Source organism: Budorcas taxicolor, chromosome 5 (genome assembly GCF_023091745.1).
Source record: "Budorcas taxicolor isolate Tak-1 chromosome 5, Takin1.1, whole genome shotgun sequence".
Lineage (NCBI taxonomy): Eukaryota > Metazoa > Chordata > Mammalia > Artiodactyla > Bovidae > Budorcas > Budorcas taxicolor.
This window is the reverse complement of record NC_068914.1, coordinates 26,283,739-26,302,103: the sequence shown is the minus strand read 5'-3', so window position 1 is coordinate 26,302,103 and position 18,365 is coordinate 26,283,739. Positions and strand designations below refer to the sequence as shown.

The following is an 18,365-nucleotide window of genomic DNA, read 5'->3' as shown; positions in this document are numbered from 1 at the left end:
TATATACTTCATTAAAAGTTAATTTTATAAATTTAAGTTTATAACAATATCATAAGCATTAAAAGCTGGAAGATTCCTATCTCTGTTTTCTGTAAGTTTAACTACAGTATCTGAATACTCAACACTTAAAGAAATGTTTTGTGAAACAAAAGAGAAATCACACTTATTGACCACACTAAGCCTCTCGAATTCATTAGGGAAGTAAGCAGAACACTGCAGAGAGAAAAAGCAACAGGGTATATGTTCCACTTCTCAAATGAATGGCATGCATCCTGTATTCTCTTTTGTCAATCTCCCTCCCTTTCTTTCTTCTTATGCTGGCATTTCAGTCTGTCAGCCTCTGTCTCTAGCTGAGCTTGGTTTCCTTCGTTCTTTCACTGCTGATTGTCCTTTCCTATGATTCCATCCTCCTGCTTTTCTCTCCTTCACTGCCTCTGGCTCCCACACAGGCATATGGGAAAGACCTCATTCACAGAAAAGGCCCAAATAAGAGCCTTTAAGCATCCAAATGTTTATGCAAAGTACTTCTGGATGTCCACATTGTCACAAATATTTCATATACTGCATGTGGATGAATACACAGATAGTGGAACTATGAACCTCTTTCTGCATTGTGCAACATACCTAAAAAAATAAGCAAACTGAGAAAAACTACTTCTAGAGTCAAAAACAGACTGGTTCCAAATAGGAAAAGGAGTACGTCAAGGCTCTATATTGTCAGCCTGCTTATTTAACTTCTATGCAGAGTACATCATGAGAAACACTGGGCTGGAAGAAGCACAAGCTGGAATCAAGCTTGCCGGGAGAAATATCAATAACCTCAGATATGCAGATGATACCACCCTTATGGCAGAAAGTGAAGAGGAGCTAAAAAGCCTCTTGATGAAAGTGAAAGAGGAGAGCGAAAAAGTTGGCTTAAAGCTCAACATTCAGAAAATGAAGATCATGGCATCTGGTCCCACCACTTCATGGGAAATAGATGGGGAAACAGTGGAAACAGTTTTTTTTCGGGCTCCAAAATCACTGCAGATGGTGATTGCAGCCAGGAAATTAAAAGACGCTTACTCCTTGGAAGAAAAGTTATAACCAACCTAGATAGTATATTTAAAAGCAGAGACATTACTTTGCCGACTAAGGTCCGTCTAGTCAAGGCTATGGTTTTTCCTGTGGTCATGTATGGATGTGAGAGTTGGACTGTGAAGAAGGCTGAGTGCTGAAGAATTGATGCTTTTGAACTGTAGTGTTGGAGAAGACTCCTGAGAGTCCCTTGGACTGCAAGGAGATCCAACCAGTCCATTCTGAAGGAGATCAATCCTGGGATTTCTTAGGAAGAAATGATGCTAAAGCTGAAACTCCAGTACTTTGGCCACCTCATGCGAAGAGTTGACTCATTGGAAAAGACTCTGATGCTGGGAGGGATTGGGGGCAGGAGGAGAAGGGGACAACTGAGGATGAGATGGCTGGATGGCATCACGGACTCGATGGACGTGAGTCTGAGTGAACTCTGGGAGATGGTGATGGACAGGGAGGCCTGGCATGCTGCAATTCATGGGGTCGCAAAGAGTCGGACACGACTGAGCGACTGAACTGAACTGATCATGTATTCTTCCCTGTAGCCACAAACAAGTTTTGAAACTTTTACTAATTATGGAAATTCTTCTTGAATACAGAAATGAATACACAAAACCACAAAACCCCTGTTTTTCTTCAACTTTTACCCACTGCTATGGACTATTTGAGTGAGTAACATTATTAGTTAAATAGAAGTTAATTTCATTAGGTTTTCAATTTTGTCTCCAGATGACAGAAGGGTGAGATATGGACCATATCCACACTATTCTGTAGTTCTCTTCTACAAGTGAGACTTTAAGGAAGTTTCTGTGAAAATGAATTCTTTTTTCAACTATTATCTTGTTATAGGCAAATATCTAATACAGTCATACCTCAGGGATAGTGTGGGTTCAGTTTCAGGCCACCACCAAAAGTACACAAATTTTCCTCTTTCCCAGTGCATATAAAAGTTACACTGTAAGAAAGTCTAGAGTGTGCGACAGCATTATGTCTAAAAAATACACATACCTTAATTTAAAAATAGTTTACTGCTAAAAAAAAAAGGCTAACCATCATCTCAGCCTTCAGTGATTTATAATCTTTTTACAATAGTAACCACCTTTTCAGATCACCAAAACAAGTATAATAACAATGGAAAAGTGTGAATTACCAAAATATGACAGACATGACGTTAGTAAACACTGGAAAAATGGTGCCAACACTCTCCTTACACAGAGTTACCACAAACCTTCTATTTGTTATTAAAAAAAAAAAAAAGGCAGTATCTGCAAAGCACAGTAAAACAAGGTATGCGTGTATTCGAAAGCCAGTTTCAGTGTATAGAGATGGTCAAAATTCTGAACAACTACTGAAGTACACAGTGGGTTTTTGCCAACATGAGTGCTATGTAAAAACATATTTTCCACAAGCCTCTTGAAAAAGAAACAGACCTTCTCTCATTTCCTCTTACAGGGTACCTGTGAAATGTAGAAATGAAGTCAGTGAGCACATTACACTAGGGCAAATGAATGAAATCGAAGATGCCTTTAAGTTCTCTAATTCTTAGAGAACATTGCAAGAACATATAGCCCATTTTACTTGAGATAAAAAATAATTAATTTACTTACCACTATTATTGTTGCTCTGCAACTTCAATTTACTTTTCTCTTTGGCACTCCTGCTGAGAATCCCATTGGGTTTTAAATCTTCTTCCATTTCACCTTTTCTCTTTTGAAGATCATTTTGCTTCTTTTTGTAAGTTGGCTTAGGTTGCCTTTTAGTCCTTTGCTCTGATTTGCTTTCACTTTCGTCTGAATCTCCACTTTCGGAGCCAGATTCATAAGTTCGTTTGGCTTTTCTTCTATTTACTTTATCATCTTTTACATATTTATCAACTATGATCTTACTATCTACACTATTTTGTAGATCATTAGATGTAGAGGCTATTAAATTGACAGAACATGGCTTAATAATTTCTGATACAGAACTCCCTGAATTTTCCGTCTTATTGGTATTTTTGTCTTCTTCTGAATGTCTCGTAAGCCAGGCTTTTTTCAGTTTAGTATGGTAGTTTGGTTGACTTGTCTGGGACGCTTGCCCATTTCCTACAGAGTCTGCTTTGTTTATTGTACTACAGACTACAGTGCTATCTAAGAGATGGGAGGCTGAAGATGTCTGATTTTTCGCAGCATTAGGCTCAGTCTCACTGACATTACTACTTTTATATTGAGCTGCAGCCAATGCTGCCTTGTGCTTCTTTAAATGAATAAAATCAGTTGTGCCTGAAAACCCAGAGTTGGGCTGAACAGCACTTCCTGTCTTACTACTGGCTGGTGTAACTGGAGCTGTGATGCTGACCGTGCATTCTTGTGTTTGAGCCACTGAGCGACTGACGCTTTTTGAAGAGGTACATTCTAAGGATTTAGAGGCCAAAATGGTATTTGATAATGAGTAAATTATTTCTGAACCACCCCAGCTGGAAACACTGGGGGTAGTGGCAGCAGATGTGAATGTATCCGTTTTGGTATTACACACTGTATTTACAGCAGACATGACTGAACTGGGAACACTGCCCTGTGAGACAGCCTGAGAGTTTTTTTCGGATTTTATGTGAGCACTGTCTGAATTCACACTTGGCAGAATGATTCTTCCACTCTCTCCAGCTTCTGCTGGTTTGAGGCAATCTGTTTGATTTGCCCCAAGTGAAGATCTCTCACTAGCTCGATCTCTGGGAGCTAACTGTACTGCTGGCACACTGTCAAGCTTCGTACTAGAAGGTGGACGCACGATGACAGATGCCGTGGCAGCCTGTGCCTTTCCGCTGCTTTTCTCTACATGCCATTCAGCTTTCTCTTTGCTGAGGTTATTATTAGATTTCCACATTTCTGTCAAACTCTGTTCAGAAGAACTCTTAAAACTTGCCTGAGTATCTTTTGGCTCAGGAATCAGTGTTGGAGGCTTTTGTGATTCTTGAACTTTTCCACCAGCATTTACAGGCATCACTGGAGTTAACGTTGGAGGGGAAAGGCTACTATAGCTGCTTTCCTTTCTTTCCAGGCTTTGATGGATTGGCGGGTGAAATACTGGTGCTCTATGTAAAGCAGGCATACTCCGGAGTGTATTTGTAGAAGAAACTGTCAAATGAGTAGGACTCCTACAGTCATTTCTGAAAGTTGTTACTGAATGAGAAGCAATTTGATGGGAAAGATGTTCTGGTACCTTGCCTACTAAACCTTCACTTTCTGGCTGATGTTTTATCAAAGGTGGAGGCTTTGAAAGAGACGATATAAACGAAGTCAGAGTTTGAGGATTAGCTGCTGTTGCAAGCGTATTACTCTGTTTTTCAGTGTAAATATTTGAAATCTCTTTGGATGGGTATGACCTTGGTGGCTCATTGACTACACTATTAGACAATGTAGTGAAATAGTTACTTTGAGGCAAACTGTGAGGCACTGAGTGCTTCATTTTATAAAGATCTGATTCTATATCCTTGTCTTGTTTGATGAGATGGCTCTTAGGGCTAGAAGATGACGATGCTACCCTGGAATAATTATCTCTATCACACTCAAGACCCTTGATTTTAGTCGTAAAGGGAGCAACATCAATACTTTCTTGAAGAATTCGACGGTGCTCCTCCTTATATTTGTTTAATCTCTCTCCAGTTTCCTGGGGTGGTCTCTGTAATTGATTCAATACAGGATCCACAAAATGCCTATGCAAGTGACCATCTTTTCCAGTCTGTGACCTGTTTAGATCCAGGTCAGTTTTGGCTGATGTGGATGCAACAGAACGCAATGGTTCAATGAAAGCTTTCCTCTCCAATTCTCTGTAAAGAAAATACACGAAGGTTTCTGTAAACACTTTTTCTTGTATGATACAAGTATAGCTTCTATGCAATACTATTGTATAATAAGAGTGAAACATGACTTTGCAAGTGCTATAATATTAAGAAAATTAGAAGGGATATAAAACCAGAATAATAATTATTAAGCCTAGTTTTAAGACATTTGTTAAAAATACCTATTTATAAACAATTAAGAAAAACTATAAAAGATATGTTTTAAGCATTGGTGAACTTACTCTTTATGGTGATCTACTAAACATTTTGTCAATGGTGGACTGGAATGTGCTGTGATTTTAAGAGGCCGATGAGGTTCTGCACTGGAAGGTCTGACAGGAATGTGACTAAGTAATCCAATACCATCTGCTGAGGTCACAGGGGTAGGTTGATGTAACCAAGGACTGGGAGAATTCTATAAAAAAAAAAAATCCTTCAGTTACTAGAAAAAGCTAAATACAGTATCACAGTAGGACTTTACAGTGTATTTATGAAGTATGTGACTTTCAGTAAATATATTTTATGAGAAGTATTGAGACAACTACCATAGTTATTTGGATTTTTTCATATGATGAAGAAAGTTAATCAGCATTAAAACAGTTTTGTCCAGGGGATTCCCTGGTGGTCCAGTGGTTATCTGTGCTTCCACTGCAGGGGAGACGGGTTTGATCCTTGGTTGGGAAACTAATATCTCACATGCCAGGAGGTGCCGGCAAAAAAATTATTTCCAGAAATGTGTTGTTATTTACAGACTGCAGATCTTGAAGCCAGTGCCTTTACCTTACAAATGACGTACAGAGAACCTAGGTTTTACGATTTCCTAACGTTGTAACACCAAGAGACCATGTTGCTACTAGTAGACAAAGAAAACATGTTGCTAAAATACATTTCACCAGATTTCATCTGGTTTATTTGCCAATTTTTGTTGTCAAAAGTAGTTTTTCCAATGTCATAATTCATTTAGACTGGGCACAAAAATTATATTTGCAAGGCCCGTTTATACTCCATTTCACTGTAGCCATTAAACTTGGAAGTGTGGAGGTACAACAAAACTCATTTTTAATATTAACAGGCAGCCTTTCTCGTAGTATCTGGTGACACTGATGTCTATGTTGAGACTTACAACTATCTAATTACATGCTTCAAGACTGTTTCTATACTATGACTCACTGAAACTCTTCCAGAACATGCTTTGTTGAGTTATACTGTATTGAGTCTGATATTGGGAAAATATAATCCTTTGGTTTTAACAAAGTGAATAAATTTGACATCTCAAAATGAGAATGTGAAAACAATATATCACACCAAAGATATGCTGCTATAAAATTTCTTAGACTAAAAATATACACCATAAACCTCATATAAGAAAAAAAAATGTATATATATACACACACATGATCATTCAAATATATGTATAAAAGGTTTCAATTCTACAAGATCCAGAAATCAGAAGTTATACAGATAACAAGAGTTATTGGTATATACCTAAATATACATAAAAAAGAATACTGCACAGCTTAAAAAGGAAATCTTATTACATGCTATAACAAGGATGAACTTTGACAACATTATGCTACATGAAATACTATATGAGTTCACTTTATATGAAGTATATAAAACAGACAATCATAGAAATAGAAAGTAAAGGTGGGTGTTAAGAACTAGGGGGAAAGGGAATTAATGTTTCATGGGCAGAGTTTCAGTTTTGGAAGAGGAAATAGTTCCAGAGATCTGTTGAATAGCAATGGCAATATACTTAACACTACTAAACCGCACACTTTAAAATGGTTAAATAAATTTAATGTGTGGCTTTTATCACAATAAAAGTAAATTTTTAAAATGTGTTTTACAAGATTCTAGAGGATACTTAAAGTGCATCCTGGTCTACACAAATGATTAAGTTGTCTCTTGGAGTTTAGCAGTGATCCCCAATCTCCCATTTTTTAGAGTGGGGTTGGTAATGCCCTCAACAACCATTTCTTAGCATGAAAATTAATTTGGTTACAAAAACCACACAGCCCATGAAGGAATAAGAGCCCCGCACCACCATCTTCAGAAATACTCTGTCAGGTAGAGAGAACATCAGCCCCATCTTCACACCCAAATATCAGGAAACTCCGATGTTAGCAGCCTTAAGAGAACAAGGGGCTTAGACAGGCATAGCTTGTAGTATACATCAGTGACATATCAGCTGGGAAATATAATAATTTTTCTCTTAAGAATTACTTGGTTATACATGCCAAAAGCCTTATAATTTTATATAAATTTTAAATCCTGAAGTTTCACTTCTAGGAATTTACCTGAGCAAAACAACTATGGGTATATACCACAATCAGTTGTGAAAACACTCATTTTTCATTATAGGAATTTTAGAAACAACTTAAGTTTACCTCTTTCAATTGGCTTAAAAAAAAAATAAACAGGATTTTCTGAGATTTCAGCTCCAAAGTTACTAAGCATCAAAACTTCCATAATCATTAGAAAAATAACTGTTTAAAATATTGTAGCATGGGTTTCTCTGATGACTCAGTGGTAAAGAATTCACCTGCCAACGCAGGAGACAGGGGTTTGATCCCTGGTCCAGGAAGATCCCACATGCTAAGGAGCAATTAAGCCCGTGCACCACAACTACTGGGCTTCCCTGGTGGCTCAGCTGGGAAAGAATCAGCCTGCAATGCGGGAGACCTGGTTTCAATCTCCAGGTTGGGAAGATCCTCTGGAGAAAGGAAAGGCTACCCACTCCAGTATTCTGACCTGGAGAATTCCATGGACTATATAGTCCATGCGGTCGCAGAGAGTTGGACAGGACTGAGTGACTTTGATTTTCACCACAGCTATTGAGCCTGTGCTGTAGAGTCTGGGAGCCACAACTACTGAAGCCTGAGCACCCTTAGAGCCTGTGCTTCACAACAAGAGAAGCCACTGGAATGAGGAGCCCGCACACCGCAACTACAAAGTAGCCCCTGCTCTCCACAAAAGTCCATGCAGCAACGAAGACCCAGTACAGCCATAAATGAGTAAAATTATATATATATAAAATTCTAGCACATTTTTGTAGTAAGAAATCTAAAAAAAAATTAACGGGATACTGAAAAAAGCACCTGTGTATATGTTGATTAATAAATATGAGACATATGGTAAACCACAGCTTAACTTACCCTCCTTAACGAAGGTTCAGCATTAACCGCATTTTCTGGGTGAACCCACTTAGAAGGCAGACCAAGTCCTGAGTATGCATGTGTTCCATTTGGATATTGCCAAATAATTGGATAAAGTCCAAGCTGATTATATGAAGCAGATGGATGGGCTTGTCCAAGAAGATGAGGTGACTGGTGCTGTAACAACTGCTGCTGTTGCTGGTGTGCTAACGCTAAGTGGCTCAAGCTGCTGGCATGAGCAGTCTCTAGTCGTGGGTGGCCACCAAGTAAGGAGGCAGCAGGCACTCCGGGTAACACAGCAGGAAGTAAATGAGGGTGATGAACAGAATGGTGTGGACCACTAGTCAGAGGATGAGTGTTAATCGTAGGTAATGCAGTTTGACTGGATGATCCAGCCAGTAAGTGAGGTGCAGGAGTTAAGGCAGGATGATGGGTACCTGGATTTAAACATGTTCTATGGGATGAAGAATGAAGAGGAAAAGGATGCTGGCTTAAAAAAGGTGAAATGTGATTAGCTCCTGTATCTGACCCAATAAGTGCAGGATCTCTGTAAACTGTAAAATGTTCGTTTTTATCAATGATTAGAGGGCTTTTTGTAGTTTCTAATGTACTGCCTCTAGTAGGAACCGGGTGGAAACTGCATCTTGATAACTCATGCTCTATCTTATTTGCTGGTCTTCTTTCACCAGCAGCTTGGCTGTTTGCGTAAGTGGCTTTAGACTTCACAGAATCAGGGGAATGGTTGACTTTAGGCTTAACAACTTCAGGTGAGGGGTTGGATTTTGTCTTGTGAGCATCTACTGAAGTATTAAGTTTAGATTTTATGGTTTCTGGGGGTGGGCTTCGCTTATGCAGCTTATCTTCTGTGACAGAAACAGCACTTAGAGAAGATAAGTAAGAGACATACTGATTTTTCTCCTTTTCCACACTCAAGTTTTCATTTCCTGAAGGAGCATTCCTTACATTTGATTGGGTTAAATCTACTTTAACTACATCACTGACCCAGTTCTGGTCAGAATCTTGGTTTCCTGTTTCCAAGTATTTTGCATTTGCAATTGAATGTTTTGAATCACTAACATTAGGATCCATTTTCTGAAGTGTTTGAAGGCCAAAGGTACTACTTGAGGTTTCCTGAGCCACCTTTTCTGTGTTAGTGTCATTTGTAATATCAATAACACATTTTGGAGTGGGCGGTCTGGATACAAACTTCTCCTTTGGTAATAATTCCATTGTGTGTGTCTTCTCTGTATTACGTTCCTGAAGAAGTAAATCACTAGAATTATGATCAGAAAGTGTGGCCTGTTCTGATGAATGGATAATCATTTTTTCTTGACGCTGAAAGTCAACAGACTTCTGTTTCTCTGTTTCTTCATGTTTTTTATCTTCCTGTATTTGATCCCAGGGATGCTGGCTATCTATTAGTGTCTCTTCTCCTGCCTTCTCATTATTCTGAGATTTTCCTTCTTCTCCATTTATCTTTGAAGTGTTTTTATTTTTCAAATCATTCTCTGGCTTCTGCTCTGAGGAATTATTTATTATTCTCTTATTTGAATTTTCTGAGTCACTACTCTCAGAAAAGTCTGAAACATTGTCGGTTCGAAGTCTTTTCATATTTAGTTTCTTTTCATCCTCCTCAGCTTTCCTTCTTTTGTTCATCACCTGTTTTTTACCTTTAGGATTTTCTAGGAGATTAAAAAAAAACAGTTTTACCTTTCATATCAATATTAAATAAAGCATATTTTAAATGAATTTTTATTTGTTCCCATGCCTTTAAAAGTTGGTGGGTCCTACCTCCTCGTGCTATATAATCATACTTTTCCTCCTTCATCTTCTCTTCATCTGGTATACTGCTATCTGAGCCCTTCCTCTTATTTGGACGAATATTTCTTTGTTGCTGGTGTGAATTCTGTTTTGGTACAGCAGTTTGGGAGTTCATTGCTGGTCTGGGACTATTTGCTTGGGCACGTGTATAATGACCCTAAAAATAATTGATAATGACTATTTACTACCTGATCCTAAGTAATTCAAGGGAAAATATTTTACCATAATCCATCACTAACAACATACATACGTGAACAGTGTTGCTATTTTGACTGGCACGAGACCTTCGCCGTGATGTAATGCCAATATTTTCACCTTTTAACAAAGAGTGAACAACATCATCTAGAAAGGTCATTTGAACCATAGAAGGATCGACATTCTGTGGTTCTAGTACCTAATCCATGACACAAAACAAGAACAAAATTAAATCCAATCAGCTAGCCAATATAATGATAGGTACAATTTCTTTACTGAGTAAAGATGTTTAGAAATCAGTTTGAGATACCTAATTTGTAAGACACTGTCAGACTACAATAAATCATCTTTAATCATTAAAGATAAAATTATCTCCCAAATGTTATGAAGGTAACTGTTTCATGTTCTAACCAAAACTTAAAAAGCAAACACATCTATTGCAGGTATACCTTGAAAAACAAGGATTAGAGGTATTCAAGAATATATTGCCAAGTCATAATATATATTTCAAAAATAAAAAATAATTTTCAGAAAACAGCTGTAAAATATAACAGGAAGGTAAAGCATGATGGGAATTCCCTGACATGCCAATGGATAAGACTCCATGCTTTTACTGCCAGCCTGGGTTCAATCCCTGGTCAGAGAACTAGATCCTGCAAGCTGTGCAGCGTGGCCAAAAGAGAAAATAGAGCATGGGAAGCAGAAAAGGACAAAAATTGTATAAATGAATAGTAATCTTGAGGCTAAAGAGAGAACTATTTTAAAAACTAAAGGCAATTTTGTGCTTCAGTGAGAGGTCAACGTTTGTTAGCTTTTAAGGAAATAAATTATACATTTAGCATTTTGATGAAAATTTTAACCAAAGCATCTGCATTGTTTATAGAGGGAGTTCTTATTTAGTCAGATACCCTCCACAATCCATTCAGTCAGGAAGATGCAAGTATCTATTTTCTGGGGGGTAAATACAGTACAGCTTTAAAAGATCTGAAATTAAGAATTTAATTTCAGACTGTTGCTTAAAACTCCCTATGAAATTCATATCCTTAACATTCTCCATATTCACTATAAAACTTAAAGGAGTAAAACTACTCTGAAAGTGAATGTAAAAAGAACTTTAGAGTACATTTAAGTTTTCATTTGTGAAAAGAAACCACTTGGGAAATATCTTTTATTACTGGAGAGACAGAAAAGCTAAGACTTTAAGAAAGTTTTACCTGACTTAAGGATGAACAAAAAAGAGACTAAACAATTAAGAGTCTGATGCCTCCATTTTAGGGACTGATTTTCTTGGTGCTGAGATAAATTTGGCATCACTATCTTGCTGTAACGTCAAGTGAACTCTATGTAACATCATATAGATGAGAACTTTCTAGGATTGTAGGAATGCAAAAAACCTAGGGATGGAAAATAGTATCAATCTGTTGATCCACTGGGGGTGGGGGGGGAATGGAGCATGTGAATTGTAAACAGTTTCTTTTCCAAATCTGGATTATTTACCTGATCATTCATAACGATCATGGTGCGAGTGAAGAGATCATGATGAGTAATTATGCCAGTGAACCACTGGGTGGCAGAGTCTTGTCTATATACTCTCACTCTGTATCCATTCAAGGAGTAAGGACCTTAAAAAATACAAAACCACACATCATACACGGCTTCATGGATGAAATGAAAAGGTAATGTGGAACTTGATGTATGAGCCTTTTAGCTGCTAAAACTTTTACCATAAGCAATTACAAATTTTGATTCCTGCAACAGTTTGGAAAAGCTGCCAAAGTCTTAAAACATGCAGAAACTCTTCACTGAACTTATAAGTATGACAGTAAAATGCCATACTGGTGTACTTTTGGATTAAATTCACATTGTAAGACAACAATATCTACATGTATATATATAGGTATCTTTCAGAAAATAGGCAATGATTAAATAATAAAAGATATATGCATATCTGTATATATTTAAATATGTCAACACAATGGAGATAAAAATGTCTTTAATTCACAGGTACTAAAATGATATCAGATATTTGAAAGTTTAAAAAGAATTGTAAGGGAGGGAAACTGGTACACTTTATTAATGATAGTATTATACACTAACAATTGGCAAAATGCTTTCACAATTTACAAATGCTTATTTAATCTTTTCCAACTCTGAGGTATTTTCCTGTTTATAAACATTAAGAAAGTGAGGTTGATAAGTTAAATAAATTTTTAAGTGAAAGAGCTAGGACTGAATTTATTTTTCTGATTCCTAAGTTGATGCCTTTTCTCTTAGAGTTAGGACATTCAGCACATCAATGAATGGTTTAATGTTTGCCAGTTTTTAAAAAACTATGCCAGCAACAGTCTAAATATATCAAATTAACAGATCTGTAGAAAGTATTCCATATTACTTGTAAATTAAACATATTCATACCTATAATCAGTTATACAAACTATAGCCTTAAAATTTCTAACTATGGAAGAAATAGACTCCAAATTAGTTTTTCTGAATGGAATATTGAAAAAGCTTACAGAAAACTCCAAATACGCCAATTTTCAACTCCCATCAGGACACTACCTTAAGGGTCTTGTTCTACCACCAAACACAATCTGGAGTCAGCCTCAAATAATTCTGCTTAGAATGGAATGGACTATTGCCTTAATCATTTCATCTCTAAGAATATGACAAGGAAAAAGGGTTACTTAAAAAAATAGTAACCTGGCATCTTCAATAAAGCGCAAAGAAAGAAAGGAAGAAAAAAAAGAGAGACAGGTCATATCAACCAGTCAATTTGTGGACATTTTTTGGGTCCCGGATTAAAAATAAATAAAATAAAAATCAAGTCTGTGAAAAATCAATGAAGACATTTATGAGACAAATGGAAACTTGAACCTGAGTAATCATTATTTGAGGAACTATTAATTTTCAGCACAATAATAGTATGGTGTCTGTTTAAAAATAGAACACAGCAATGTCTTAAAATTGATGGAAATAAATAACAGTATAGATGGGGCAGAATCTATCAAGATTTCATTTTATAGTCATTGGGGCTGAGAGAGAATATTTCAGTGAACTTTTAAGTGCCTATTTCTGTATATGTTTCAAATTCTCCATATTAAGAGTTTAAAAAATATTTAGCCTAAGAAGAATGTATATGTAGATGATTTGCTATCAAAAAAAACATTCAACGAAAGGAAGCCACAACTCTGAGATTATCTCTATTAATGCTTAAATTAAATGGCATGGAAGCTGAGGCTGAGATAAACATGGGAATTTAACAAGATTACCTTTTAAAAACAATCAACCAAATATTGATACTGCATGTCATATTATTCCAGTTTTAGTTCAATTTCACAGAAGCTTATGTTTTCAATACATGGTTTCACTGACAGGAAAAGAAATCATTGAGAATCATAAAATCTCAATTGAAGACAAGCTTATATCTTACTAAAAAAAAGGAAACAAAACTAAGACTAGTATTGTGGTCTTTGCTGAGGAAGGCAAACTGAAATAAGCCATTTTTATCAGATACCAACAGCATTCTTCAAAGGAAATTAACTGTGGCTCTGGGCAATCCTCCACAGAAAACAATGCTTCCTTCTCCAGGAAGGACACACCTAGAGTGTTCTGTAATATGGAAATTTTCCTATCAACAAAACACCTGTGTGGTCATAATTTTATTCCAGGCATTTAGCTCAAATTGTAAACTAGCGAAGTTATCAACTTCCTATTGAAATTATTCTGATTTTGCTATTATTTTCTGTGGCCTGTATGTAATTGAAAATATTAGACTGGGTCTTCTATTTATACTGCATATAACTAAACAACCAAAAGCAAATGAGAAATTGCCCAGTTCAAAAAACAAAAAAATTAATGCATAACTCAAAACAGTTACCTTGCATAAAAATCTCCTGAACCTTTTGTTCCTTTACCCAGACTTTCACTTCTTCCTGAAGTTGCGGGTTGTCCCTGAGAACTGGGTTTAGGCTGTCTATGTCGTCCTAGAATTATAGATTAAGAGAAAGGTCCATGTTACGCTGTCCTAACATTAATGTTACCAACCTTCCCTCCTATGTGTTCTAAGGGCTGAAGAAAATTCCTTTATCTAAATGTATGCAAAAATGAAAATTCGTTATAGTTCATTAGCAATAACATAACAACAGAGCCTAATAAATAAATCCATGGTAAGATTTGATCTTTGACAAGAATGCCTTAAGGCAAAATTTGAAATTTACTAATGTGTTCTCTACTGTCAGCTTTATATAAATCACCTTTTTAAGGGTTTCACTGTTAGAAGCAATATACAAACCAAATAGCTTCCGGTCATCTAAGGTTGGTAGCAAACAAATCAAGTTGAATATTTTGGGAAGCAATACATACATACATAGATGAGTTGTCCTCTCCCCACTATACCTAAAACATTAGTTTTAAACAAGTCATTATTTGACAAGCCACTGTCTTGATTGAAACATCATCAAATTCAGTTCTACTCAAACTCATCTGACCAGTAACTTCACTGATAAGTTTTATTTTTTTCAAGCCTAAAACATTAAACAAGTCATTATTTGACAAGACAAGTCACTGTCTTGATTTAAACACCATCAAATCTAGATCTACTCAAACTCATCTGACCAGTAACTGCACTGATAAAAGTTTTATTTTTTCAAGCCAGTGTCAAAGCATCCAGGCCATTTAAATTTCGTTACTGATGATATTATCCTCATAACAGGGTGGATCTAGACCCAGAAACGACCGGCTCTCTCCTTGGAGATGCGAATCACACAGTCACATGGTTTCCCACAATCTGCTGGTCCCCCGATGGACTCTGACATCCTGTTCTCTCTCAAAGCACCTCTGCTGCTCCTGCATTTGAGGTCAGTGGCAGGAGCCCTAGAGGAGAGCTGGGAAGAACAGCAGAGCAGCACTGTCACTTTGGCGGCCCTTTACAAGGTGGACCAGCAGATCGCGGAGACCAGAGCGGCCCTTTCCAAGGTGGGCCAGCAGATCGCGGAGACCAGTGGCCAGAGCGGCCCTTTCCAAGGTGGGCCAGCAGATCGCAGAGACCAGTGACCAGAAAGGTGCTTCAAGAAGAAAATTCTACCTGGTGAATAAAAATAATCTGGCAATTTGGAAAAGCCAAAAAGGGCTGAAAAGTACAAAGTATCCCTAATCAAGCAGGTTACATACTTCATGCTTTAAAGTTTATCCAAGTAAAGCACTTTTCTTCTCACTTCATCACTGCTTTAAGGGACCACTCTGCATTTCTCGAATAATATTGTGGTAAAGACTGATATTGTGTTTATACCTAGTGAACACCAATGGCACCCCACTCCAGTACTCTTGCCTAGAAAATCCCATGGGTGGAGGAGCCTGGTAGGCTGCAGTCCATGGGGTCGCAAAGAGTCAGACACGACTGAGCGACTTCACTTTCACTTTTCACTTTCATGCATTGGAGAAGGCAATGGCAACCCACTCCAGTGTTCTTGCCTGGAGAATTCCAGGGATGGAGGAGCCTGGTGGGCTGCCGTCTCTGGGGTCGCACAGAGTCGGACACAACTGAAGCGACTTAGCAGCAGTGAACACCAACAAACAAAACTATAAGACTTTTACACTTATCACCTCTGCTCTCCTGGGAAAATATACAAAAGTGCTGCTTCACAGCAGACGCAAATACTGGAGTGGAAAGATGTTACACAAAAAAGTAGGTAAAATCTGTCAAGGGGGTGATGGGGGAAACCCAGCCCATGACCTGTCTTCCTTTTTGTAAAGAAACTTCCTAACACTCCCTTTTCTCCATTCCACTTTAATAATACACTGCACATTGAGTGAATCTCATTACTTGAGTAGCAGAAACTATCACGGGGAGTTTAGACTCTAACCCTCTTAATGCACACGAGGTGACAGTGAAGTCCATGACAGACAAAACACAGGAAACTTTCTGTTTCCCAAGAAAAACAATTACCACTTCCAGACAGTTCCGACAGATACCAGGTTATTTCTCACTTAATCTTCCATACACAGATCCAAACTTAACTCCCTGGAGTCAAACACAAGCCTAATCGTTTTCCTACATGATGGTCCTTCAAACGTTTGAGTTACAGTTTTATGTTTCCACAGCTTGAGTCTTCTCTAGTTTCAACGCCTATCTTTATCATAATCGTTCTTCTTACTCCTAGTCTAGACATTTAACTGGCATGAAGACGATGAGTACATAGAAAATTCACACAATTACAAGGGTATCACAGCTGACTTACATGAAATTTACTTTTAGGGTACTGCTGCCAAGCCTTTATATTTTGGGGAGGGTAATAGCATAAACTGCTATTAAAGCAGCACTGCCAATACTTTGTAGACAAGTATAGGTAGGATTTATAAAATCAGTTTCCTATACAGAAATTTTTATAATTAAAACTATCGACATGTAAGTTTTGCTCAATATTTATTTATGTTTTATTTATTCAACAGGTTAGGCTTCCCTAGTGGCTCAGCTGTAAAGAATCCATCTGACAATGAAGAAGACTCAGGCTGGATGCCCTGGAGAAGGAAATGGCAACTCACTGCAGTATTCTTGCCTGGAAAATCCCTTGGACAGAAGACCCTCCATGGGGTTGCAAAAATGTCGGTCACAACTCAGTGACTAAACCTTTTTTAATTCAACAGACTGAAAAAAAGAGCTACATTTCCAAAATCATTAGACAGCAGTTATCATCTCAATAACCCATTCAATTATAGGGGAAAAAAGTATACTATTAAAAGTTGATAGTATCAGTCTGGAGAAGGCAATGGCAACCCACTCCAGTACTCTTGCCTGGAGAATCCCATGGACGGAGGAGCCTGGTAGGCTGCAGTCCATGGGGTCGTGAAGAGTCGGACACCACTGAGTGACTTCGCTTTCACTTTTCATTTTCATGCATCGGAGAAGGAAATGGCAACCCACTCCAATGTTCTTGCCTGGAGAATCCCAGGGATGGGGGAGCCTGGTGGGCTGCCGTCTCTGGGGTCACACAGGGTCGGACACGACTGAAGCGACTTAGCAGCAGCAGCAGCAGTATCAGTCTACGTACTCGAATAACCTTATATAAGTTCAAATTTCTATGTATCAATTTCCTCACCGTTTAAAGCAGGGTTACTAAATACCTCTTTTCATATTAACGAGTTAGTTTTTATAATTTTAAAAATTTTCAGAAACTAGTCTTAACTCATTCAATTCTACCTTAACCATGGTACTGACATGCCATTTACATATTTATGAGTTAATCATGAAATTAATTAAAACCCATGAAAATTATCCCAATACAACGCCTGACTATGACAGTCATATTGTTGCTGGAATCTTTCTCTACATATAGTGCTTTGTAAGTTAGAGGCATTTTCATTGTTCTTAAAATTCTTATAGCCTGGTTTTAGTTTTGATCCTCAGATGCACATGATTACCTTTTTTTTCACCTTCTGTCTTGTCACCAACCATTCCTACTTGATGGGAATGTATCTGGGGAAAAGGCCACATGATCTTTCTGACTCCATTCAATGCCTAAGGACACCCTGCTTCCTTCACTTGCATCCCACAATTTCCCTTCTCCTATTCCCTGTAGCAGCTCTGGAGCTGATGAGATTATGTTTAGCTCCCTATGGACCCTACCTATCCTGAATGGTATGTCATTGTCTTTGCCTTTAAAATCCTTTCCTTTCCTCTCTTTAAATAATGATGGGGCTAAATTATACCCAAAGCTCGCCATCTGATGTGAAGAACTGACTCACTGGAAAACACCATCTGCTGGGAAAGACTGAAGGCAGGAGAAGGGGACAACAGAGGATGAGATGGTTGGATGGCATCATCGACTCTATAGGAGTCTGAGCAAGCTCCAGGAGTTGGTGATGGACAGGGAAGCCTGGTGTGCTGCAGTCGACGGGGCAAAGACTTGGACACGACTGAGTGACTGAACTGAACTGAATGTAAGCTCCTTCAGAGCAGGGACAGTGTTTTCTCTCTGTTGTCTACTGTGCTTAGTACACTGTAAATGCTCAGTAAATAATGACAATGGGAGGCAGTCAGTCTTAATGCTAAGAGTGAGAAACTGAAATCTTCCCCCACCCCAAGAAGAGGCATTTCTGTAGAACTGTAGTCATCATTACCAGAGGCTCACAAAAGAATAAAAGATCAAAACTTGTAAGTGTTTTAGCAGGTTGCCAAATGAAGTTTCTCCCCCCATTTATTGACCTACTGTTGCGAGTATAAAAAGAAAAAATGAGATACAAGGCTATAATGCAGACTCACAGAGAAGGGCATCACAATCATAGATTACTAATAAATATTCACTATC

General features: G+C 37.8%; 1 protein-coding gene across 1 annotated transcript in view; it reads right to left on the bottom strand.

Moving 5' to 3' along the window:
- The window catches only part of JMJD1C (jumonji domain containing 1C), a 280,413-nt gene that overhangs the window by 38,109 nt on the left and 223,939 nt on the right, over positions 1 to 18,365 (bottom strand). The window contains exons 4-10 of the mRNA XM_052640187.1: positions 13,940 to 14,045; positions 11,560 to 11,684; positions 10,118 to 10,261; positions 9,838 to 10,024; positions 8,047 to 9,728; positions 5,131 to 5,303; positions 2,679 to 4,876 (exon numbers count right to left, since the gene is read on the bottom strand). Of these exons, the coding sequence (XP_052496147.1) occupies positions 2,679 to 4,876; positions 5,131 to 5,303; positions 8,047 to 9,728; positions 9,838 to 10,024; positions 10,118 to 10,261; positions 11,560 to 11,684; positions 13,940 to 14,045 (4,615 nt within the window). The remainder of the gene's footprint in view (positions 1 to 2,678; positions 4,877 to 5,130; positions 5,304 to 8,046; positions 9,729 to 9,837; positions 10,025 to 10,117; positions 10,262 to 11,559; positions 11,685 to 13,939; positions 14,046 to 18,365) is intronic.